Here is a 25997-nt window from a genome sequence, read left to right on the forward strand (position 1 = left end):
TTTCATGGGGGCACTGGCATTATGCCAGCTTCAAACCGTGACACAGGGCTTGGTTTCTTTTAGGCAAGCCAGATAGGTTTTCACATCCCCAAAATGAGAGAGACTTGATAACAATGCCCTTCACCAACCTGTGAATCAATCCTGATTTCCTCCTTCCACTTCTTCCCTGTTGATTGTCCCAATGTCTTAGAAGTGTTGTGCTGCTGGGGAGTGTGAGCAGTGCCCAGGGGTTCGTGGGGATGGAAGGAAGGCAGAGTTAGGCTGGTTTGTGTGTTTGATAGCTCCTGCTCTCCTCCTCACACGCTCATTTCAGCGGCTGGTTAGCACTCACTTTATTATCATATCGGACGCCCATGGACAGTTAAATATTTCATGCTCAGAAAGTTGGCCCTGGAGAGCCACTGGGGCACGATTAAGTGTCCCTCTGAAATTCAGCACCGCAGCATTACTGAAACATTCTTTGGGGATGATTCTGTGCCGGGAGAAGTGGGGCTGCAGGAGAGATAAGCTCGGATGAACCACTCTTTGTACTCTGGAAAGGAACTGAAAGCCCTGGCGTGGTGCTGGGGGTGTGGAGCCGCGTGTGCCGGGCGTGGAAGCCCGGGGGAGGGTTGTGCCCCTGCACTGGCTGATGCTCAGCTGCCTCTCCAGCCCTAACTCAGAGAGAGAATTATCATCTGGGGAAGAGGGAGGTATTTAGAGATGCTAAAAGCAACGTGAGAACCCATCCCTCGGTCCGTTCTCTCCCTCCCCCTCACTCCCTGCTGGGTCTCAGGGTTGCCAAATAGATATTTTCCTCTGCAGCTGCTTGGGCTGGAGAGGCTTTGCTGTTAATTGCCCAGGTCAGTTGTACCATGGCTTAGGGAAAGGCTCTGCAGCAGGAGGTTCTTTGGAAGGGCTGGATAATTCCCTGTGCTTTTATTTGAGCTGTTTGCAGCAGACACTGAAAGGGCAGAAGCCTTTGGCACGAGTGCATTGGTAGCAGAGGTCAAGTGCTGAGCTGCCTGCACTGCCTCTGCTTCCTCTGCTCAGATGAACCCTCCGAGCTGCTTCCTCCTGCCTGTAAACAAATCCCTCATTTCCCCTGAGGCAGCCGGACAAGCCCCAGGAGAGGAATCTGCTTTTCCTTCCTCTCATGTTTAGGTGAGGAAATCACAGAAAGAATGTGAAAAATTCACATCTGTCTGCAGTGGGGCAAATCTCATTTTTTTTAAAGTCTGGCTGGTCATAGTGGCATCAGTGAGATTTAAACATAAATGTAATTCTGTGGTTGTGTGTCAGATTAGTTCCCTGGATGGGATAATGCAGCTGCTCAGAGCTGGATGCACCTTGCAGCCTCTGCATTTACCAGGGCAATATAAACCTTGTTGAGCCATCCCTGTTAGCAATGGTTTGGCTTTCCCTCTGTGCTGGGGGGAAACAGTGGCAGATTTATATTATTCTGTTAGTTTTAATGGCCTTTATGCAGGTGGCTGAGGAGGGAGGTGATCCCTGTGCAGCTCTCCCAGCTGAGGACTCTGCCTGCTGGCCTGGCCAGCTGTAGCTGTGTCTGTGCAGGGCACAGGGGCCTGGGAGGGATCTGTGCTGTCCCTGGACAGATGAGATCTGCAGCAGAGCCTGAGCTGACCCTGCTCTGGGCTCTGGAGGCTGACTGGGCACAGAAAATCTGCTGCTTGTGAGCAGAGGGTCACGTCCTTGCCCTGGCCGAGCGCTGCCAATGCCCTTTGTTGGAAGTGGAAGGTGCTGCTGGCTTTGCCAGAAGGGTGGGATGGGGAAGGAATTATTCGCTTGGCAAAGCTCATCCCTGTTCCCAGTTGCAGCTCCCCTGTGCCAAGGAGCTGGCCCAGAGTGTTGCTTTGTGCTCTGTGCTGCCCAGGAGCCCATTCAGCCCATGTCCCATCTGCTCCAGACCCCTGCAGCTGCTGCCAGGTGGGACTTCTGTGTGAGCAGGGCAGAGAAACTCTCACATCCAACATCCAGGCACTGCCCAGGGGGGAGAGGAGTGAAGATGCTCAGTCCTGCTCTGGTGGGGGCAAGAGGCGGGTGAGGGGATGCAACTCTCACTCAGCATAAATGTTTGGATCCTTCCAAACCTGTCTGTGGGCTGAAGGGATGGATTTGGTTTTTATCATTGGCTCATGAGTATTGAGCAGACAGGGATGAGTGGGGCAGCAGCAGCTCTCAGGGGTTTGGTACAGAACAACCTGGATTTGCATCTCTGGGAGAGGGAGGGAGGGGGGCTCTGGCCCCCAGCCCCCTTTTCAGGGCAGATTAACCTGCTTCTGTTCTGCCTTCCTGCTCTCCAGAGCAGCTCCAGACCTGCCCTTCAGCCTTGTTCATGCTCCAGCCTCTGAGCAGGGATTCTGCAGTCAAGGCCTGGGGCTGCTCTTCTACCTCATAGGTGCTGGTAAGAAAAACGATCTGTTAAATGATCAGGGCAAAGAACAAGGAAGGCTGCTGGGAATTACCCTCAGACCTGGCTCCTGACATCCTCCACTTCCAGCTGCCTGCTGTCAAGTCATCTGTTCCAATGTTGAATTTCAGTTTTGGAGGTTATGGTACCCATCTCACAAAATGAGGTTGTAGTTCTGTGTTCTAACCTAAGTGCTCCTAGGAAGAGATTAAACATCCTTCAAAAAAATTTAGGGAACTGAATAAAACATGCACATGACTTTAGGATTTTTTAGAAAAAAGAAGGTGCACAGTCCACCAGGGTTTTTTTCCCTCCCAAGTGAATTAGTTGAAGAACTAATGAGTATTCTGTAGCTAATTATGGCACTGGACATTCATCTCTGATGACTAACTGGAGTGGTGCTCCATGTCTCCTGTGAAAGAAATGCTTTGCATCTGCAGTAACCATGGATGAAGTATTTCACCAATTCCTGGCCCATTTTGGGGTTGTTGTTGTTCCCTAAGGATGGATGCCAGGAGCAGATGGCACAGCTGTGGTGCTTCCACCTCAGGCTTGGAGCTGGGAAGGAGCTTGATGGAGATTGTGGCTGCCTTTAAACCTTGTGGGTTCCTTTAAACCTTGTCTGGACTGTTGGGTGCTGCAGCACCCTGTGGAATCAGTGTCTTAATTACAGGCTCACTGTGGAGGATTAACAACATTTGCATTGAAATGTCAAACTTTGTGGAAAGCTTTTGATGCAAAACCTGCCACTGCCTTTAAACACCCAGGAGTTGAAATTCAGAGCTGCCAGCCAGCACCCTTGAAAGAAAATGCAAATATTCCCCTTGTTACTCAGGAAGAGCTGCTGCTTTTGTGGCCTGCTGAAATTGCATGGTGTATAAAAGCTCTGCCTCCCAAAATGTTCCATTTATTCTCTTGGTTCAGGTGTTCAAATCTCAGCTTGCCCTGGGTTTGGCTGGTGGGACCAGGCAGGGTGGCTTCACTTGTCCCTGGGTGTCCCCTGCCCTCAGCTCACATTCCAGTTCCCCCTTTGCCTGAAATAGCTGTAATTCACTTTTGTCTAGGGCAGAAGCAGCAGTGGGGTCAGTATTTTTGGTTTTGATTCTGCTAAACAAGCATGGCCAGCAGGCTCTTAATCAGCTTAATTATTGGGCTGATTATTCCATTGTCTCCAGATCCCAATGTTTCCTCCTGGTTTTCCTGTGCTAAGGTCAGGAATTCTTACATCATCCCTCATGTCCAATCTCTTCTCTTTGCCCCCAGTGGTGAGATTTCCTCCAGCCTGATGAACTTTTTGAAGTGAAAGCTTTTGTGTTTCCACCATTTTTAAGTGTGCTGCAAAGTCCCAGCCTGCTGGAATCCTGAGCCAATGTGGAACTGAGCCAATCCAAGCCAGTGTAAGACAATTTACTGGTTTGACAGGAAAACCTGTGTGCTGAAAGGGCAATGTAAAGACCAGGCATGCTTTGTTCCAGCAGCCAGGGCTGGACACAACAGGGGTTGTGATATTTGCCAGTGCAGCAGCTCCATCCACCTCTGTGTGTGTTTCTGGGAGCTTCTCAAGTGTGTGAACTCAATATTTGTGAATCGGGAGCTTTTGATTCTTGTGAGAATGATGGGATGTTTAGGTTATGTAACAGCCTTGTGATCACTGGCATTTTGGGGACATTTTTGTTTTTCAGGAACAGAAATGTCCGGCCACAGTGTCCTGACTAAATCCAGTCCTTCATTATGTTCTCTTCCGCTTTACGTCCCATCTTCCAGCACTTCTGAAGCTTTTATTTTAAAAAATGTCTTTAAATCTCTCTCTCCAGCCTGGAGCAGCTTCACTGCTCTGCCCCACAGGCCAGAGCCAGCCTTGCTTGAGAGCCTTATTGGTTTGGGGTTTGTGTAAGGAGGCAGGAATATGGACAGACAGTGAATTGATTCAAGCCTTTCTGGGGGGTTTGCCTTTTTTATTGTGACTCAGAGTAGCCTTTGTCCAGTTCAATAAGCTATCAAAGATCAGTACCTAGAAAGAGAGGTCAGTTTGCCACTTAAACCAGAGGCCAGTGAAACCAGTGACCTGTTTTGGAAATCTAAAAGTTTATATATAAGACTGCAGTTAAAACAGGTAGCATTTGGAAGCAAAATGATAGGTATTTGCAGGAAACAGTACTGTAAAAATCTCCCCTGCTGTGGGCAGCTCTGTTGCTACGTTTGGCCATTCTCTTTATCATGTCAGTCTTGGGTTTTACTGTTTGTCAAAACAACATTGATATTTGGAGGGCTGTCATACTGCAGATCCATCAGACACTGTTGTGAAATTCAAGTTTATACCATGAGTTCCTTTTGGTGCGTGTTTGGATTTGTAACTTTGGGATTTGTACAAAAACTGAGACTGGAGAGTGGCGTGAAGCAACAGGCCCTGGTCCCCATCCAAATGAATTTCTCAGAGACCATATTAAGCCAGAAAATGTGTTTGCCTTTATCACTGGTGAGCAGTTGCAGGATGATTTGAAATGAATTCAGCAAGTCTCTGTGCTGTGGAAGGCTGCTGGGGGAGGATGGAGCACAGCAGCTCTGGGTACCAGTGCTCAAATGTGCCGTGAACAACTGCCTGGTGCAGTTTAGCTTTGAATTAATAAATGGAGCATTATGTTTTCCAGGCCTCTGGTGTTTGTTATGCTGAGTTCATACAGGCTGGTGTCTTTTGGAGACATGGAATATATTGAGCAGTGAAATATGAGCCATGTGCTCCATGGGATGGCAATGGGAGAACAGAAGCTGAAGCATCATAAACTGAACCAGAAGTGGTTTATGGGCTGTCACCAACCTAGAAATGAGATTCATGGCCCAAATCCAAATTTTGCAGATCTGTACCTGCAAAAGGAGGAGTCAGCAGGTATCATCCCAGATCCCTCTCTTGCTCCATCCCTTTCAGACATGCTGCAATCCTGCTGTTCTTCTGCTCCAGGGTACATCCCAGCTGAGTCTGAGCAGCCTCCCTTCCTCCTTCAGGGGTGAAATATCAATCAGTCACGTGAGGTTTGCTGTGCTATTGGTACAGAATGGAAATGTCAGTGATTCTGTGCTGCCACAGCGTCCTCTGCCAGCCTCACGTGCCCATAGTTCTCCCCTGGAGTTTAGAGCTGACCTGCTGGGCTCTGATGGGGATGCTCACATCATCACTGGGGGTTTGCTGTGCTCAGAGGGGTTTGAAACTGTAGAAGCAGCTTGTTTGGGGGTTCTTTTTTTATTATAATTTGAAACCAAATCTGCCCCATCCCCCAGCTGTTAAAGCTTGGAAATAATGAAGTCTTAACTCCTGACACTCTCCTGGAATTGCAGAAATTTAAAAGACTGATAACCTTTCTACCCAACTTTGTAAGTAGCTTTTGAGACGGAAATCTGCTGCTGGAGCTGCTCCTGTGTGCTGAGCCTGAGCCCCAGGCAGGTTTGTACAGTAGGTTATGAACCCTCAGTAATAAGGATTTATAATGGGAATCCTGCTATATTCTTAATTATACTCCTGCTGCAGGGTGTCATTATAGTGCACTAATGCCCTCCATATGGCAGATAGTGTGTGCTTGGTTCTGTGTGGTTTTATTTAATTACAGACCTTTATTTGAGTAACTCCTCTGCCCAGAGTCTGAGGCCTGTGCAGGTGCACTGCAGGTCCTCTTCTGGTGCTCAGGAATCACTGGTGATTTTTAAGCTGAGAGTTTGGGAAGGGGCCACAGAGGAAGCAGAAGTCATTGACCCACACAAGGTAAGAGGCCCTGGCACAGGGTGCCCAGAGCAGCTGTGGCTGCCCCATCCCTGGAGGTGCCCAAGGCCAGGCTGGACAGGGCTTGGAGCACCCTGGGATAGGGGCAGGTGTCCCTGCCCATGGCAGTGAGTGGGTCTGGATGAGCTTTAAGGTCCCTTCTAACCCAAAGTGTTTGAGGATTCTGTGATTTTAGTTCTCTCAGGGTGACCTTGCTGTGTCCTTGGCAGCCTGTGATGCTGCGTGCAGAGACTGAGAACAAACTTCTGCATTTGCATTGCTGGTGAGTGTAAGGTGAGGTTTATAAAGCCCCTTTCAGAAAGCTCCAGGAGCATCAAAGTGCCTCCAAAACTGGGTGTCACCCTGACAGAGTGATGGTCAGTCTGGTGCTGCCCAAATGAGGCTCCTGCCCTGTGTTGTGTGAAGCTCTTTGTTCTGGGGACTAAAGCACTGGGGCTGCTTTAATGGCCCTCAGTCTGAATGGATTCATTGGCTTCAAACTTCAGCAGTGGCTGAGGAAGAAGAGCTGGAGAGGTCAGTGTGGACACCATGGCCTGGCATCCATCAGGGCAGGGCGTGGAGTGGGGAGCAGAGGCTCTGCAGGGCACTGTGTGCCCGTGGGGACAGGGGGGTCACTGCCCTCTGCACAGCTGTGGGACCTGTGCACCCCTGTGTCCCTGCTGCTCCTGCAGGCTGGCATCAGAGAGGAGGACACATCCTGCCCACGTAAGGAGCCACTGGCTGCTGCTGCCATGAGCACTGTGAGGTGGGGAATCACTGTGCAGGACTCTCCTCCTGTCCTGCAGCAGGACAGACCCCAGCATGCCACGAGGCTGGCTTGGCCTTCTGCAAACAAATGTCTCTTCCTCTCTTAGCAGAACTGTGCTCAGGATGGTTTGTTTTGAGTCAGGCTCTGTTTTGGAGGCACTGGCCAGTTGCTATGTTCCCTGCCTGCCTGGAAGAGCTCGCCCCAGCCCTGGCTGGACTCTCAGACACACCCAGCTCCTTTTTTTGGGACATTTGTGTCTCTCACCAAATGTAGGCAAATGTGAAACTAAGTCCAAGAGCTCCAATCCTGGTAACTGCTCCACAGCTCCTTCCAGGCACATTCCTGCTGTGGGGTTAATGAGGGACACTCTGCTCTCCTTGCAGCCTTTCCTTCTCCCAGAGTGCTTCAGCTGTGCAGGAGTTTCTCCTTCCCTGCTGGGGCTTGAGGGCTCCCTGTCTGTCCCACATGGAGCCACTGCCCCTCTGCATCAGAGATAACAGATACGGCTCTATTAATTTAGAGGGTGGAAGCATTTTATGGTTTTATTTCTGTGGCTGTAAAACCAATAAACCATAAAATCCCCACCCCAAATCAACCCCACAGCACAACTGGAGATGGGCACTTGGTGCTTCAGTGGAAAAATACAGGTTAAGCCAAAACAAATCAGAACTGTGTGTTCAGGCTACAACTAAGTCTGAGCTGCAGTGCTATATTTAAACATGGTATTTTGTATTTTAATAATTAACCAGTGGGAAAGGACAGCCTAAAAAACTGTAGTCTAGGCTGTTTTCAAGGTATCTTCTCTTCAGCCCCGTGTCCATGCTGGAGTGGAGCTGAGGAGAGGCTGCAGAGGATGGGGATGCTCTAAAGCTTTGGTTCCCTCTCTAGGTTTGTCCTTCCCCTCATGCTTCTCTTTGCAGCCTCCTAACAGTTAAATCAGGCTGGTCAGCCATAAACCCGTGTTTGAAGTGGTGTGTGAGTCTGTTTGAGGTGTTTGCTTCTGGTGGAGAGCCGAGGGCAGGGCAGGATTTCCCTCTGCAGTAATGGTAACAGCTGGGACTGTGACCAGCACTTGGCAAAGGAGGGCTGGGAAAGGTAAATCCTCTGCCACGTGATTGTTTAATTTCCATTCAGTTTTATATAGCACAAGGCAATTCCCTGCTTTTGAGGAAAGGTCGTGGGTGTTTCAGTGCTCCAGAGGCACCTGCAAGTCCTCAAGGCAGGGTTGGGACTGCAGAGCTGGCAGTGCTGGGGACTGAGCCTGGACAGCATCAAATCTCTCTCAGATCAGGAGAGAGCAGCACGATGGAAACAAAGGAACTTGGCCTCAGAGTTAATTTGCAATTTGAATCCAGCTAGAGATTCCCAGACAAGCTCCAAGAGCAGCTCCAGCTCAGAGATGTTCCTTGTCCTGGAACTGATGGGCACCAATCTGCAAAGTTTAATGTCCTTAAACTTCTGGAGCTTCTGATGTTTTCCCAAGCTGATTTTCAAATCTCTCAGTAAATGGGTGTTAATTGTATTTCAAGCCCAACAGAGGGGCTCATCCTCATGGTTTTCCAGGGGCAGAGGACCTGCATCCTTAAAAGCTGTCACAGCTCACAGCACTGCCTGGTCCCTGGTGAGATTTCACCCTGCCAGTGCAGTGCCTGCTGCTCCCTGCAGGAGGAGAGGCTTCTGGAGATCTGCCTTGGCACCAGCCTTGCAAGAGCTCTTTTTGTTTGACCAGAACCCCTCTCTGGTGGGGCCCAGCTCCAAGCTGCCCCTGAGGGTGCATGGCAGGCAGGTCCAGCCCCTTGCAGCATCCCCGGGAGCTGCTCACAGCAGTGGGGAGTTGTGCAGCTGCACCAAACACAGCATCACTCTGGGAGCCAGGCAGGGCAGAGGCAGCCAGGGGTGACATCCAGGGCAACTTGGACTCCTTCCCCAAGTATGTCCTTAAATGACCAGGAGGAAAAAAGTTGAGTAAGAGTTGAGGTTCATTCCCCCACTCTGTGGCCAGTCACTTTGCATTCAGCAGCAGCCACTCAGAAGTGCCTCACAGGGGTGTTTGCTTGGGAGATTTCCTTTTGGGAATCTTACTGGAGGCATTTTTTTCTTTTTTTTAAATTTTCTGCTGAGTTATAGACTGAAGACTGGGGGTAGGCAACCAGCCCTGAGCCTCTCAAGTGTGTTTCTCTTTGTGCAACAGTGGAGTTCAGTGCTGAGTATTGAAGGCTCTGAACTGACCAGCTGAGCTGCAGTTTGTCTTTCCTCTTACAAACTAACCTGGGAATTGTCAGTTCTCCCTCTGCACCACTGCATTGGAAGCCTCAGTTTACAAATTCTGCTCAAAAATTGCTTGAAAAGTTTCTCTTCTCATTTAGGGAAGTCTCCTGAAAGTTCACTGGGAATTGCAATTAATTTATTCTTTTGTGTGTGTGGCAAATGCAGCCATTTCTATGCAGCTCTTAAGAGGACTCAGACCCATTCCAGCAGAGTTTGAACCTTTTCTTCCTCACTGCCTGAGCTTTGTGTGGAGCTGATGGAGCTGTCTCCTGCTCCCTCTCCTGGGTCCTTCAGGCATTTGCCCCATGATGCTGTTATCCCACACAATCTGTTTTCAAACCCTTTGGAATCACCTGCTCCATGCATGCCATTGGGAAATATGATGGTTTAAAAAACAAATCAAGCCAAAACAAAAATGCCCAACAGTCCAGAGTGTGGGGAAGCTGAGCTCCCAGTCAGCTTGCTGGGAAGGAGGGGGTGAGAGCATTGCTGCAGTTTCACTGCTGGTGTAGGGGGCTGTGTGCTCCTGCAGGGTGAGGGAGGAGTTTGGGGCTCCCTCTCACCCCCAGGCTCTGCTGGGGGATGCTTTTGTTGAAGCTTTTTATTGCCAGGCACTGGCAGGTTGTGGAAGGGAAGGCTCTGCAGAGCCTCAGCCTCTCCACATCCCTTGTGGTCCATCCATCCCAACAAAGACTGCCCAGGCAGGGTGTCCAGGGAACCTCTTCTGCTTCAGAGATACCTTAACATCCTTTCCTGCATTTCTTCAGCTGTCACGTGGGAGGTGAAATCCTGAGCTGCTTTTACCTTTTCCTGAAGCTTTATTAATAATGTAACACCTGCTTTTTTCTTTATTTCCAGATTGAAAAGATCATGAGTTCCATCGGCGAAGGCATTGACTTTTCCCAGGAGCAGCACAGGATCTCAGGTAGGGTACCCAGCCTGTGTCTGTCTGTCTGTCCTGGCTGTGCTCTGCACACAAACAAGGTGCTGGCTCCTGTGTGTGGATGTCTTTTACCTGTTTGGCTCTGGGAGGGAGAGGAATGCTCTGGCACAGGAGGAGCAAGACCTGGGTTCCCACATGATGCTCAAGGCTGCTGCCAGCAATTTTAATTCTACACTCCTTGGGAAGATTCCTTTAATTTTACAGAATGCAGCTGCAGGATTTTCCTCCCAGCTCTTTCCCTGAGGGCAGCAGCTGTGCTGGGCAGGGCTGGATGGTGCCAGTGTGGGTGCCATGGGGGCCATGCCCTTTGCATGTGGCTGATGTGCCAGGTGCCTCAGGGACTGGGCATTTCTAAATGCACCTGAAAAAGGCTCTTGGACAACCCTCAAAATGTGAATTCCCTTCTCTGCCTTTGAGTTGTGAGCAAAAGCAGAACTCAGGCTTGCTGGAGAGCTGCCACCACAGGGGATTCTGTCCTTTTAAATCCTTCACCTCCAGCCTGCTGCAGCAGAACAGCCCTGACTCTGGATGGGCAGCAGCTCCTCCTGATGAGATGCTAATACAGATCTGCACACACAGCTCACACGGGCTGTGACAGAGCTCACATCATCTCCATTTGTCACTCAGGTTTTTGCTTAGGTGAGGAGGAACCCGCTGTTCCCAGTGGGAGTTCAGCCTGATTCAGGCTCTGCATTCCAGGATCAGATGGCTTTGCAGAGGAGTTGAGGCTGTGTGGGTTTGCTCCCTGCTCTGACAGCCCTTCCCACACCGGTTCAGGCTGTGATGGATCAATAGCAGCAGGGAAAGGTCTGACATGGAGGAGAGAGGCAGAGCCAGGGCTCCTGCAGAGCAAAGGCAGGATTCCAGAATGTGGAGCATAGGGGGAAGGATGGAGCTGAGAAATAGGAGTTTGTTTCAGCCAGAAGTTGTGATCAGGATCTTGCCAGGAGGCACAAGTACTGTGATTCTTCTGTTCTTGTATCATCCTTGTAACACACAAATATCAGGTATATTTGGGGCATCTTCGTTTTCAGCCTGGAATGTTTTAGGTGTCTGTTCTGTTTTTAAAAGAAACTCTTCCATTCCCTCCCTCCAAATACTTCCCTCTCTTCATTTTGTCATGACTTGAAAGGGTTTTGTTAACAGAAAACCTGCACTTGGTATCACTGTAGGTTTCCCTCTTGAAAGCAGAAATGTATTTACAAGTGCATGCAAGGCTGAATAGAGTAAATAATTTTAAAAATTAAATGCAGGAGCTCAGGAGAAGGAGCTGCTGTGGTTTCATTCCCTCTGCCAATACCCCGACAGCTCCCAGGAATGCTGTGGTAGGCAGCAAGCCCTTCCTCACCTCTCTCTTGATAAATTAATTCTGAGCCAGCCACAAATCACTTGGATCTGTCGGAGCAAACCTGTGACATCATTTTTTAAAACCCCCAAGCCGCGTTGTCCATCATGGAGTAAATACTGAGGAGTCAGTGATTTCCACTGGAGAGTTGCGGAGCCGCTGCCTCCCTCCCGGCGGGTGGGAGCACTGGGAGGGGGGAGAGGATGAGGAGAAGGGAGGGACAGCCAGGGGCTCGCGGCTCAGACAAAGCCGCCGCCGCAGCCGGCGGAGCGCAGGGACCGCGGGGAAAGGATAAAGGATGGAGGGGAGGATGGAGACCCGGAGAGAGGCAGCTCCTGGCGCACGGTCCGGGCTGAGCTGCTGCCCTGGGGCATGGGCTGGCTCCGGGCAGGGGGGCAGAAGCCTTTTGTGATCTGCGCTGGAAGGACCGGCCGGCGCTCCTCAATTCCCGGCGCTCCCGAATACCGACACGGGAGCAGACGGCAGGAATTACCCCAGGGACCTGCAGGTGACACCGTGAGCTCTGCGTGTGCAGCATTGCAGCACAGTGGGGAGGGATGGCTGGAAGGTACCAAAGTGCTTCAGCTGACCTGAAGGTTCAAAGGAAGCGAACGGGGGTCTCCTGATCGTCCTTTTCTTTGCATCCATGCTGGAAAGAGACGTGCCAGGGAGCCTGGAAATCTGCCTGTCTTGCATAGCAAATTCCCTGGTGAAAAGGAGATCTCTGAACTTTTTTTTGGTCATACTTAAGGTCTTGAGCTTTACTAGAGGAAAGTAACAAGTCACTGGACTCATCCCAGGGATGAGGGAAGGGAGAGCTCATCTGCCAGGGCTTCCATAGGTGTTGTGAGGAATCTCCTTTATCAGAGGCTGAGGGGGAGGTGCCAGGGCATGGCTCGGACTTGAGCTGCTGCAGGAAGAGGAGAGAGTGTGCTTGCATTTGCTTTTTTCCTCTTGCTGTGGGCTCGGAAGCAGGGAACCGAAATGCCTCCTTCCTGCAGAGCTGCTCCCCGTCTGAGCGAGGGGCTCCGTGCGGCGGCCACGCTCGGCTGAGGAAAATGAAGGAAGGGCAAATCCAGGTGCGTGCCCAGCACCTGGCAGGACCAGCAGTGTTGGGTGAGAACCATCCTGGCTGTGCTGTCACACGGTGCAGAGGTGGGGCTGGGCTCTCTGGGGCCAGCGTGCTGGAATGCCAAGAGGTCCGGGCAGCGTGCTGGAATGCCGAGCGATCGGATCGCTGGTAAATGACAGAGCCAGGGCTGCCAGACGTGAGCCTGGGGTCCCCATAACACAGAAACGGCGAGACCAAGCCCCTGCCATGGTTTGCCTCTCTCAGGACTGCTGGGGAGGAAGAGGACAAGCCCTTCCTCTCGGCTGCTGCAGTCTGTGCTTCCTTTGTCTTGCGTGTCTTCCCGCGGCCAGCCGCTCTGCCTGGGCTCCTGCTGCTTTCCCGAGCATCCACCGTGTCCGAGCTGGCTCGGCTGCATGAAGCTGTTTCCTCCCAGGCTGCTCCGTGCTCCCCGCTGAGCCGGGGCTGTGTCCAGAGGTGTGTGGATGAGAGGACTGGCACGGCTCCGCTCCCTTCCCTCGCACCTGCGACTGCCTGGGAATGCCTCGGGTGGAAGTTTGCCGCTCTCCTCCCGCCCCCTTCCGCTGAGCCGAGGAGTGGATCCGCATCCCCACGGGGTTGGGCTTCATGTGCTTGCCTGGCGAGGAACTCACGAGCCCTGACAGCAGTGCCTGTGATCTCAGCGCCCCGGCAGCGCCTCTGAATCTCTGCCCGGGCGAGGAGTTTCTTTTCTGAGTGTGAACTGCAGAGAGATTTGCACCCGGAGCCCGCCGAGGCAGCGCGAGCTCGTTGTCCATGCTCTGTGCACACAAGAGGAATTGTCAGCCCGCTGATTTGTTGTACTCTGAGCATAATTTTTTGAGTTTCTTTATGGTAATGACTATGATGTGGCAATGCCATCTGTCCTCCTCAGAGTGCCGCTGCTACCGCCTGAACGGTTTCTCCCTGTTCAAGCGGCTGCCGATTCCTCTCTCGTCAGGTTCGCGGATGCTGGAGCAGAGCGTCGGGGAGTGGCTGGAGTCCATCGGCCTGCAGCAGTACGAGAGCAAGCTGCTCCTGAATGGCTTTGATGATGTTCGCTTCCTGGTGAGTGCCCCCAGGGAGCCCGGCCTCTGGGGGATGCCTTGGCCAAAGCTTCCCACCTTGGCGATGCCCCGAGTGGGCGCCGGGCAGAGCCGGGTCCTGCTGCTCGCCAGGATGGTGTTGGGGGCTGTGGGAGGTTGGGCAGAAGGAATAGATGAGGGTTGTGTTGGGTTTTTGCATTTAATTCAGGTGTTGTTGGTTTTCTCGCTAAAATTTTATTTCATCTGCCCACTAAATTTTTACTGTGCAGTTTACTCCAGAAATGGGAACTGAAATTCGCTGGTGTTTTGATGGGAGCCCTGAGCAATCTGTGCTCTGGGCTGTGAAGGAGGCACAGACCTCTTGTTGGAACTGTACTTGCTCAGAGCATGCAGGCAGTATGTTAATGAGCTGTACCTAATTGCACTGACACTGTTGGCTCTGAAACCTAATGATGACGACATGGTAGTGCTCAGGGTTGAGGGGTTTGATAACCAGTGTCTAGAAACTTAAAGCAGCACGGTGTAAAAATCCGGGAATTCGTGTGGAATAATGGATGAACTGCCAAGAGGGAAAATCTTGGTGCTGTAGGAGGGGTTCTCTCTACATGGCTTAAAGAAATACTTTTGAATGTGAACTCTTAAGTTTGGCAAATAACAAAAAATGGATATAAACCTTGGAAAAGTAATTTTGGCAAATGCAGCATCCTGCCTTGGAACAGGAGCAGTGACATCTCTGGTGCTGGGGACAGTGCAGAGAGGTGGCACCAGGAGGATGCGAGCTGGATGAGGGGGTTTGGGAGCACACAGTGGCCACCACTGGTGGGGAGGGTGTGAGGAGCAGCTGGAGAGGGACAGGAGAGAGACAGGAAAGGGCATGGATGGAGGCTCAAGGAAGGACACACCTGAGCAGCATCTGCTGGGCTGCTTAAAGGCAGAGTGTAATTATACTTTACAAAATGACCTGGACAGGAGGATAAATGTTGTGGGGTCTATCCAGCTGTGCCCCCTGGTCTCCACAGCAAGCAGCCAGGCCATTTGCTTTCCCTTCCCCTCAACTCTCCCCTCCAGAGCTGGGGTTTGCTGTGGTTTTCACCCCGTGTCCCACCCAGCCTGTCCCAAGTGGATTCTTGGCCAGGGATGTGTGAGGGTTCAGCATCCCTGCGTGTGCTGGAGCTGTTTGGAGATGGTACAACAAATTTAAATGAAATAACCTTGTAGATCCTCTTGGGATCCCCTGCTGAGGGATCTGCGATCATTGTGGGGTTGGTGGCAGCTCTCTCCCAGCAGCTGCAGATAAAACACCTTTCCCTTGCTTGCCCAGCTGTGATGGACCCCATAAAACTCAAAACTCCAGTAGCAAAGGTTCCTCTGTGTGTCTCTCTGTGTAGTGGTGTTGGGTGTGTGGCAGGATTTGCTCTCTTCATGGCTGGATGTTTCTCTCCCCTGTCCAGTGCTGGGTGGCTGCTCCCAGTGCAGGACTTGGCTGCTGCTGGATTCAGGGCATGGGACACTCATTTGCTCATTCCTCTTAAATTTAAAAGGTCAAATAATTGCACAAAGATTTTGTGCAAAGCCCAGCTGATTTCCATTTTGCTGCTTATCTCCTTTCCTAGGGAGCTGACCCTGGCACCCGTGCTAACCCTGGTTTTAAATCCATTCATCCCAGCCCTAAGAACTCCAAGCTAATACATTAGCACAGCAGGAAAGTTGAATTATTTAGAATCTTTCCCTCTGTGTTGTTCCTTGCCTTCAGCTTCTGGTATTGAGGGAGCAAAACCTTCAGATGGAGCACAAGTGAGGAACAGGTAGTTAATTTGGTTCTAGTGGTGTTTTTGATGTTTTTGGATGAATTATTAAAACAGCTGTGAACACTGAAGCTGGGCAGAGCAGGGGCTCAGGACACCAAGCTCTGAGTGTTGGGTGCCCAGTCCTCTTCTCTGCACAACCATTGCTTTATTGGCTGCCCATCCAGTGTCTAACAGAGAATATTCCAAACTGAGAGTGTTAATTTCCTGAAATTGAACAGTTTCTATGAAAGGATTAGTCCCTCTTAGGGCCTCACTGTGTTCAATATTTCAAGGTCCAAAGAACGCTGGGTAATGCCTTGCAAATCACCAGGTGGGTTACGAGGTTAATTAAGTTTTAGTAGCCCAAACTAGGAAATTGGAGTCTTTTGATATGAAAAGTGTTTTCTGTGCAGGATTTTGCATTGCACTGCTCCCTGCTCAGAGAGCTGCAGGGTGTTCTGGCCTGCCAGGATGGTCCCTTTGCTCTGGGATCCCCAGGTGTTTTTTGGGGGGCAAACGAGGAGCTTTACAGGAGAAGAGTGTTCAGTGTGCAGAGATTGTGTAGCTACAGAGCAGGGCAGTGTCCTAAAAGAGCCCTTTAATTACTGAGGAAGATACTCAGCCTGTAGTAGATAACTCAGAGGAGGGTTAAAAACAGTCTGACAGTGCACCGGGGTGCTGGTGCTGTTCTTCACTGGAGAACCAGGGTTTAAAGTGCCCTGTTTGCCCCCAGCGTGGGACAAGGTTGTAAGAAACTCAGACTGGGGGTGCTGGGCTTGCTGGAGCCCTGGTGGCCTGTGCTGCAGCCAGGTCTGCTTTCAGGAATTTCTGGTTCCCTGGGTATTTTCAGCTGGCTCCTGTGTTAATCTATGCCCCATGTCACAAGAGCCTTTACCCCCAGGTAGGGAAGTGATTCATGAGCACACAGTGTGTAAAGGGAGTTTGAAAAGTGCTCTGTAAATATATTTGGCTTCTTAATTAGATGTTAATATAGCACGGCAGAAACATGTGTTGTTTCCAAAAATAATAATTCCGTTATTTTCAGAACTCCAGGAACTGGGGATTAGGGGATTAGCTGTGCTCCAGCCACGTGCTGGCTGCCTCACTGGACAGGCTGCAGCTGGAGTGGGCAGCAGGGAGGGTCCTGCTCCTCTTGGGGTGTGCTGAGCCACAGCTGAGAGGGGCTCAGGGACCCACAGCTCCTGCAGGTGACAGTGGGAGCCACGAGTGTCTCACAGGCTGTGCTGTGGCAGGGAAAGGTGCTCTGGAGCCTCCTCTCTGCTCCTGGGAACTCCAGCTCTGCATCTGGGACAAAGTTGGTCTTGATCAAGCACTGGCTTCACTCAGGGGTGGGTATTGCTGGCACAAGTCAGGCGGATTTTTGGGACATGGATGTGATGTGACGTTGGAGCGCCTCGTCCCTGTATGTGTTCCTGGGTAGGGACCAAAGTCTGCACAGATCTGGGATTGTGTAATCTTTTGGCTTGGTTGAGGGAAGAAAGGGGTGATAAAAGGTGAATTTAGGTAGCTTAGCTTTCCAAAACACTGGAGTTCTCTTTCTACCTCTGCATATTGGGCCACATCTCTGTGTCTGCAGGAATTCTTCTGTTCCCTTCAAGTTTCCTAGAGTAGCCACATTCTGTTTGTGGACAAGGCAGGGAAGAGGCTTTCCCTGTTATTCTGCCTCTCTCAAGCACAAACCCCACTGTCCAAGACAGCAGCTTCTTTCCCTCACCCTCTGCATTGCCACCAAGTGACCTTCATGGCCAGCACCACTGCCCCGGGGCACTCAGACTGGGACACTCAGCTGCTGCTTTTCATGTGGAGCTGGAGTTGGGCAGCAGCCTGTGCAGGCAGCTGGGATTAGGAGCAGCTCAAGTGGAGATAGTGCTTCCAATCCTCCCCCTCTGCTCTGCAGCCCGCTGGGATTCCTTCATCAGAGGGGAAAGTTTATTTGTGCGCCGGGTGAACAGAACCGCGGCGAAGCTGCTGGCAGTGGCTGTGCTGTCCTTGACTTAGCAAAAATCCAGCTCTGCAAGTAGGATAAAACCCTCAGCAGCACTGCCTGCCAAATGTGAGCAGCTCCAGTGAAGCAGGAATGGCCAGCCCACCGCCCAGGAGGAGCAGCACTGCTGCCTCCCACGTGGAGGAACGCGGCCCCGTGGCGTGCGCCGAGTTCCCGGAGCCTCCCTGAGCCTCATTGCCTCATCCCTCACCAGAGCAGGGGAATGGAAGGTCACATCACAGAACTGCAGCACCGAGTGAAAAGTGTCATCCAGAAAAGCGCACAATAAACGGGCTTAATTGTCCTTGGCGGGAAATGAGCTGGGAGAGCAGGGAAAATGTCACAGGAATATGGACCAAGAGGGATTCTGCTGCTCCTGGAGCTTGGCCCCATCATGTCTGCTGTGCTCACCAGTGCCTCTGCCACAGATGCCTCTTTTGGGATGTCCAGAATGCACAGGAAATTGATTTTGGGATGCCCAGTGCATTCCTGGTCCCTGCAGCAAGCAGAGATTAACCCAGGGAAGCAGCAGGCTGGACTTTGCCTGTCTGGAGAGGGGAAGGACGTGGCCCCTGGAATGAGAAGGAATTGCAATAACTGATGGCGGAATTCCTCCACAGAAGTGGGAAGGAAATGCCATTACCTGTTCCCTCACAGGGTGTTTTGTGATCCCACAGATCCCATAAATGTATCTGAGATGCTTGCAAAAGCTTTCCCCTTCCCCTGCAGGGTGGGATCTTGCTGCTGCCCCACAGCTTCCCCTGGGCTGACATCTGAGAAGGGCAAACCCCACGTGCTCTGGCAGTGGCACCAGTGTTCTGGAGCTGAACTTCTTATTCGGTTCAAAGATATTCTGATTCACAAATGAGCAGGTAAAAGAGAACATAAACCATTTTTTATAGCTTTTCTTTTATTGTTCAAGCCTGGATTCCCATGGAGTGTGTGGAAAGCAGCTAATGCTGATTCAATGAGACAGCGTCAGAAAGGGAAATCTGTTCTCTGTGTGTAGTGCCCTGGGCTCCTCTGGGGGATTTTATTTATTTTTTTATAATTGGGGAGAAGTGGTAGAAAAATGATGGTGGTGGAAGAATGGGGTGTCTGCAAATAATTTAGAGTACTGACATTAATGTGATTCAGTGCAATTCAGGGCCGTGTTAGATTAGCCTGCAGTGCTGTTCACTAACTGAACAGCCTTTCCTTCCCTTCTCCTCTCTGTGTGTGCAGGGAAAACCAGGATAAATGTGGAGTTGAGGCCTTGGTTCAGGTTGGCTCACCTTGGCTGGGGTGTGAGCTGAGCTCAGCCCCTCTCATGCCTTCCCAAGCTGAGGACAGCCCCAGTCCACATCTGACAAAGCCAAGTCTCCTTTGCTCTTCAGATCCTGGGATTTGGGTGTGGGCTGACATCTGCACAATCCTCATTCTCACCTGGTACCTGCCCTGCTGCAGCACTGGCATCTCCTATGTCCTCAGTCACTCAGCTCTGCCTGATCCAGTTCAGAATGGCCCAGCTTGGCACACAGCTGCTGGTCCCCTGGGCAGCAGCCAGGCTCTGGACATGCTCTGGGAAATGTGTCTGCCCCTGAGCTTCTTTCTATTTTCATATAGAACTTGTCATTTTATAGTAGCCATTTGGGGAAAACTGCTCTGGCACGTTCCAGTAGCTGTTTGCACCCAGGAATGATCTGTGAGACCCCTGATGAGGTTTTACTGCATCTGCTCTGGTTGAAACACAGCAAGAACATGGCCTGACCACAGCTGGTGCAGAGATTTTCCTGCAGACTCAGGTGAGCTCTGTGTGGCTCAAGCCTGGGCTGTGTCAGGCTGGAACTGGAGCAACCTCTCCTCAGCTGGGCAGAAGCTCTGGGTAGCTGTTTCTGGATTTGGTCACTGCTGTCAGCCCCCAGGAACACGTGCCAGTGTCCCCAGACTGACTGTGCAGCACTAAATGAGCCCCCTAAGAGTAGAGTTGGTCCCTGGGGTCAGGGTCTCTGCCAAGCCCCAAGTGGGAATCACTTCTTTCAATTAAATGAATTTTGTTTGACATCTCCCCAGTGGGTTCTGGCTGGTCCTTGGTGGTTCCCGAGGACCATGGTAGGGGTGTTGGGGTTGTCTCTGCCAGAGAATGGTGAGAGCAGAGGCATGCAGGGATCTGGGGTTGGAGGAAGTTTGAGGATCTTGGGAAGTGGCAGAGCTGTGCCAAAGCTCCCTGGGTAATAGGAATGGACTCCACAGGGAGCAGAGAGGTTGAAGTGGATTTTGAGGAGCAAAGTGGGTGGACCAGAACTGGCAATTTAGAGGATACTTATGTTTGATTCATTAGTAGCTCCAGGCCCTATAAACATTAAAAAAAAAAAGCATTAAAGTTGCAGTTAATTTTTTTTTCTCTCAATAAAATTGCCTGAACTTGACAACCATGACCGATTCCCTCTGTTGCCATTGTCACGCTGCCAGTCTGCATGGGGAAGAAAATTAAAAATGAAGTGGCTGTGTGCTAATCTCAGATTTATTGTAGGGTTTTGTGTATGAGCCTCTTTCCCCATTGATGCTCTGTGAAGAGCTGGGACCAAACAGATCCTTTCCCCTGCTTTCCACTCAAGTACCCCAGACTGCAGATGCCTTTAAGGGAAGGCACCAAACTCCACAGATCACAAACACAGATTTGTATGATCAAATGGGGTCCCCCTGCTCTGAGATCTGGGTGTGCCCAGCTGTGAGCTGGACCTGTCTCCATCTCTGCCAAAAGCAGAGCAGTGGCAGTGACAGCAGAATCTTCAACAAGATGCAAATTGTCTCCAATGCACTGAGGGGAAAAAGAAAATGAGCTTTGTGTGCACTTTGTATGCACAGAGAGCTTTCATCTGTCTCTCTGCTTGGGGTGTCTGCAGGAGCCTTTGGAGTCTGGGAACGCCGTGTTTGGGTTTTGCATCTGTTGCTTTCTGGAGCAGCCCCGTCCTGGTGCCATCCTGGTGCCATCCTGCCCGTGCAGGGTGTGCCATGGCAGTGCTGCCCCTGTGCTGCCAGCCCAGCCACGTGTCCTGCAGGGAGCACTCGCTGCCCCGGGCCCTTCCTTAGCTGGAACAGGAGCATGGATGGATGCCAGGCTCTGGGGAGGAAGCAGCATCTGAAAATTGGCTATTTAAGTGCCTGCAGAGTGTCCTGCTGGAGGAGGAATCTGGCAGGTTTCGGCAGTGCTGCCTTTGGCTCAGTCACTTTGGGGTCACCTCGGTCACAGGAGGGGACGCTGCCTTCTGCCAGGTAACCTCTGACTGCTTTTTCTGCCTTTAATGAGAAACCTGGAGCCTCACAGGCTGTTTAACTACGGTGCAGGCGCTGAGGTGTGACCAAAGCCAGCCCTTTTTCCAAGAACTCGTGTCTCTGCAGGCAGGTTGGCTGCAGCAGCATCCCACAAGGCTCCCAGTGGGGTCACTGGCACAGCCCTGCCCTCCCTTGGGGCGGTGTGCAGGGCAGGGACAGGGCTCAGGAGTTCCCTCATGGTGGTGGGTGTCCCTCACTGCCCCAGAATGTGGGTGACAGGGAGAGCTCTGGCCCAGGCCAGCCCTGAGCCTCCCTGCCTCTGCTCAGCCCCACGGAGCTGGGGCACCCGGGAGGGATGTGCAAGGTAAAGGCACTTGTCACAAGGAATGAAATGGGAAAAAGTCTTTTTGGTTGTGATTGGCATCTCTGAGGCTGCTGCTGGACGACTGGGCTGATGGCAGAGCACATCCTGGAGCCCTGTTCTCAGAGGACCTGGGGAGGGGCTGGTGGGAGCTGGGGCTGCCCTGTGCCCTCAGAGGGGCACTGGGAGGTGGCAGCTCTGCTCCTTGGCTCTTGCCTGAGGGCATCTTGAGTGCAAACAGGTTTAAAGTCTGGCTCCTCTGTGTGGCTGGCAAAGGTTAAAAGATCTCTGGTGTCTTTGTATTTAATTCTCTTTTAGTGGCAGATTATTGTTTTGCATGGGAGTTGAAATCCAGATGGGTTTGAAGGACATTTCTCCTGCACCAGGGGCTGGGATGATTTGTTCAGAGCTGCTATGCTTTGTCTATCCTTGTTAAGCACCCAGAGAATACAGACTGCCACCGAGGGAATTTAACGTGACACATAAAAATAAGGAGTGCAGGAGAAAGCTGTAGGCTTCACAGTGTTTAACTACCTTCTACCCTTGCTACAGAGCAAGCAATTTTCTTTGAATTTGAGATGCCAAAGGTGAGAGGACACCTACTGCCCTGCCTTGGGGCTGGCACTGGTGCCCTGTGGGAGAGGGAGAGCCACCAGCTCTGTGCTGCTTGTGTGGGATCAGGACCATGCCAAAGGGGATTAGCACCAAAAAGGGCTCAACACTGGAAAGTGAGCATGAGTGAAAGTGTAAATAGGATCAGCAAGTTTGTTTGGTTTTTATACATGAAAATTACTCATTGCCATTGTCACAGCTCCCTTGGCTGCTGACTGTTCCTGCTGTCTGGGTGGCACCAAGGGCAGGGCTGGCTGTGAGCTCTGCCCTTGGCAGCATCTCCTGCACTGCCCCAGCTTCAGCCCTGGCCCTCTGCAGGGGGATGGAGCCTCAGAGCACCAAGATGGGCAGGTCAAGGGAGCAGAGCAGGCCAGGCATTTTCAGGTACCTGAGGTGTGCCATGCTGTGGGCACTTCAGTCCCTCCCTGTTCCTCCCCCTCACGGGGCAGTAATATTTTGCTTTCCAAAGCTGTGAGAGAAATCCCATCACTTGTTCTGGCCCTCTTTGTCCATTTCAAAAAGCACTTTCCAAGCTATCTCTCTCTGGGAGATGAATTCCTCACACACATCCTGCATTCCTGCCAGGTGAGGTGTCTGTCAGGGGAGTTAATCCCCATTAATCCCTTCCCTCCTCCCCAGAGCCCAGCACACCATCCCCTGCTGTTACAGGAATGCACATTAAATGTGGCTCTTTGGCTTAAAATTCAAGAACAAGAAAGGGGAGGGGATGTTTCCATCTTTCTGCTGGGATGCTGCTGCCCTGGCAGCAGCAGCTCCTCCTGTTAATCACTGGGAGTTTGTTCCCAGTCCAAGAGAATTGCAGCTTGTGCACCAAATGGGCAGCCTGGAGCTTTCAGCAGCGACCTGCCTCTTCTTACTCCCTGATTTTGTGCACTTGAGGGGTGCACAGAGCAGTTCATGTGCTGTGGTTCCATCAGGTGAGCCCCTGGTGTCCCTTGGCCTCGCTCACAGGCTCTGGGGTGCAGGGCAGGGGGGTCTGGCCATGGTCTGGTGTGCACAGGGGCTCTGGGCCATGGTCTGGTGTTCACAGGGGTTCTGGGCCATGGTCTGGTGTGCACAGGGCCTTTGGGGCATGGTCTGGTGTGCACAGGGCCTTTGGGCCATGGTCTGGTGTGCCCAGGGGCTTTGGGCCATGGTCTGGTGTTCACAGGGGCTCTGGGCCATGGTCTGGTGTTCACAGGGCTTTGGGCCATGGTCTGGTGTTCACAGGGCTCTGGGCCATGGTCTGGTGTGCACAGGGCCTTTGGGCCATGGTCTGGTGTGCACAGGGGCTCTGGGCCATGGTCTGGTGTGCACAGGGGCTCTGGGGCAGTGGCAGAAACTCTTCCCAGCACAATGGCCCTGACTGGCACAGTCTGTGAACTGGCCTTTGGGGAAAAAAACACTGAATGAGCCCTTCCCCATTGGCTGCAGAGCCATTCAGCCCAGACTTTTCTGTTGTTTAAACAACTCTCAGACAAATAAATGCCTTTGTGCCGTGGTTGTCAGCTCAGGCTCTGCTCTCCAGGAATGCAGTGTGTGGGAGCTGAGCTGCCAAGGGAGGGGGAGGCAGAGGAGCCCTGTCAGGGGGTGTTGAGGGCTCTGCCTCCTGCCACCCACTGCTCATTTGCTGTTTGCTAAATGCCTGGTCTGGGCTGCAGGGCAGAGATCTCTGGGCATCTCTGCTGTGAATTCCTCTGTGGCTGAGGGAAGGGCAGCTCCTGGGTGCAGAGCCACGTGCCATCCTCTGCTGTCACCACACCTGCCATGGAAGTGGCAGGAAGAGCAGAGCAGCTGCTGGCATGGCCAGGAGCAAGGACAGGCTCAGGAGGAGGCTGCCCTGGGGCAGCTCACTGCATTTAAAGCAGGTAGCACTCAGCAAAGCACATGTGCTGAAATCCCACAAAAGCGTGGATGGGAAGGGGCAGGAAACCTTTGCTGTCCTTTGTGGAGGGTGCCTGGCAATCTCACCTGCCCTCACCTTCCCTGAGGCCGGCCTTAATTGGGTTTCTCTTATAAAACCAAAATGTGGAGCAGCGAAGCGCTGTCGGCACTCACCTGCTGGGACTCTCTGGGGAGCAGAGGGAGGCAGGGCCAGGGAGGGGGTCTGGGCTGGGGCTGGAGCCCTCAGTCACACAGCAGCGTGGCTCTGCCAGCCGTGGGAGACGTGTCCTGCTGAGCTGTGCCCAGGTAGGAGGGCAGGGACGTAGGCTGGGACAGAGGCTTTCAAAGGGGGATGGAGTCCGTGTGCTTCTGCTCTGCAGGGGGAAGGGGGCACAAAATGGGTTTTAACAGCACAGTGTGGGGAGGTTGAGCAGAACCCAGAGCCCCTGCTCGGACATGGAGGATGTTTAAAGCCTCTCTGTGTGGAATCCCACGGAGGTGGCTCTAAGCCATGCCCTGGGGCTAAGGGCTGGAAGCTGCTCCCGGAGCAGGGAGGGGAGGGCAGTGCTCTGTGTGCCCAAGGTCGGTACATGGAGCAGAGTTCCCAGCCTTGGAAGCCTTCCTTATCCTCCTCCTCCTCCTCCTGCTGCTGCTGCTGCCAGGACGTGCTGGAGGTCAAGCCAGGAGGGTGCCCTGACCGTGTGATGTCTGTTCACACAGCGGTGTGGCTCCTGTTGTCCCCTGCTCCCACCTCACTCCCTGCTCTCCCCGCAGGGCTGCAATGTCATGGAGGACCAGGACCTGCGGGATATCGGCATCGGGGACCCGCAGCACCGGCGGAAGCTGCTCCAGGCTGCTCGCTCCCTCCCCAAGGTCAGCGCGCCAGGGTGGGCGCTGCCAGGCACGGCTGTGGGCACAGGGGAAACAACAGCCAGACCCTGCACCTGCAGGGCTGTGGGAAGGCTCTGGGGAATAGCAGGGAGGAGGAGGAGGAGGAGTACACTGCTATTCCAGGGTGTGTGGATGGTGGTAGCTCCGTGCTGGGACTGCTCCTCCTGCCAGTCTTGATCCCAAGCACATTCTTTGTTTGTACAGTGCTTTTGTTACTGACTGGTGGAGATGGTGATGCCCTGTAAACTGATTTTCACCCATATCCCTTGGGAGCCCAGCTCCTGCAGCTTTTAACACCTTCCTTGTGCTTTCACAGTTGAAACCCCTGGGCTGTGATGGGAATAGCCAGCCATCAGTTCCTGCATGGCTCGACTCCCTGGGGCTGCAGGATTACATCCAGTCCTTCCTCTCGAGTGGCTACAGCTCCATGGACACTGTGAAAAACCTCTGGGAGCTTGAGATAGTGAACGTGAGTGTGACCCCTGTCCTGCCAGGGCAGCGAGCTCCTGCCCTGTTCCCTGGGGGTGGCACTTGCTCCAAGTCTCTCAGAGTGGCTCTGTGCCCGTGGTGACCCTGATCTCTCCCTGCAGGTGCTCAAGGTGAACCTGCTGGGCCATCGGAAGCGGATCATTGCCTCGCTGGCAGACAGACCCTACGAGGAGCCCCCAGCCAAACCACCACGGTTCTCACAGCTGAGAGTGAGTCCCTGCTCGTGGCTCCCTGCCTGGCTCGTGTGTCAGTGCTGGGAGAAATCTTGCCATGGCCAGTGGTGTCCATCCAGCTGCTCACCTCATCCTCTCCAGCCACCCAGGGGCGGCCTTGTGCCCCTTGTGCAGGGACAACCTTGCAGTGAGTGGGGTGAGATAATTCCAGCCCTTGTGGGTCAGCCTCTGGATGCTGACCCCATGGGAAAGGTTAGGCTGCCCCTTGGGATCAGGCGTCTGCACTGAAGGGGTGCAAGGTGCCACTCCCACCTCTGCCCTGCACAGAAGGGAGCTCTGAGCCCACTTTCTTGCCCTTGTTTCCTGGTCAGAGATGTGGGAGCTTTCAGCAGGCAGCAGTGAACCAGCCCAGCTGGAGAGGGGCTGCAGCTGGGACTTGGTGTTTGATTGCACCCTTGGGATCCAGAGCCCTCTCCCTGGCCCGGCTGGGCTGCTGAGAGCTCCTGCTCTCACTGCCAAACAACACTCGACAGGATGTGTGTGGATGTTGATTTTTGCTGCAGGAGTGGCAGCATTTGGCTGTCGGGCCCCTTTTACAGGGTTTGGCTGGGAGGGAAGCATCACATTCCCTGTTCTTCCTGAATCTGGCTTTTGAGAGCTGTTTGGCAGAAGCTGCTGGGCTCAGAGCGACCCTGAGCTCAGGAATGGGGTAGCATGTCGTGCTGCCTCCTCCCAGAGATTGCTAATCAGCTTCCTGGAGCAGGAATTGGAGTGATTAGAGTTTACCCAACCCGAACATCTGGTCCTTGCCCTGCTGCAGAGCTCTGCCCTCTTGGATTCCCAAGCCTTTCCAACCCATACAGCCTCAGCTGAAGCGAGCTGGGATCCATGCTTGCTCACAGGGGATTCTTTAGGAGCTGG

The 25997-nt window shown here is 52.5% G+C and overlaps 1 protein-coding gene across 4 annotated transcripts in view; it reads left to right on the top strand.

Moving 5' to 3' along the window:
- Positions 1-25997, top strand: part of ANKS1A (ankyrin repeat and sterile alpha motif domain containing 1A) — a 73988-nt gene that overhangs the window by 38321 nt on the left and 9670 nt on the right. For all 4 annotated transcript variants that reach the window (XM_058039806.1, XM_058039807.1, XM_058039808.1 and 1 more), the window contains 5 exons: positions 10057-10123; positions 13535-13641; positions 24298-24396; positions 24731-24883; positions 25005-25112. In XM_058039806.1, coding sequence (XP_057895789.1) covers positions 10057-10123; positions 13535-13641; positions 24298-24396; positions 24731-24883; positions 25005-25112 — 534 coding nt within the window. The remainder of the gene's footprint in view (positions 1-10056; positions 10124-13534; positions 13642-24297; positions 24397-24730; positions 24884-25004; positions 25113-25997) is intronic.

Source organism: Melospiza georgiana, chromosome 23, assembly GCF_028018845.1.
Source record: "Melospiza georgiana isolate bMelGeo1 chromosome 23, bMelGeo1.pri, whole genome shotgun sequence".
Taxonomy (NCBI): domain Eukaryota; kingdom Metazoa; phylum Chordata; class Aves; order Passeriformes; family Passerellidae; genus Melospiza; species Melospiza georgiana.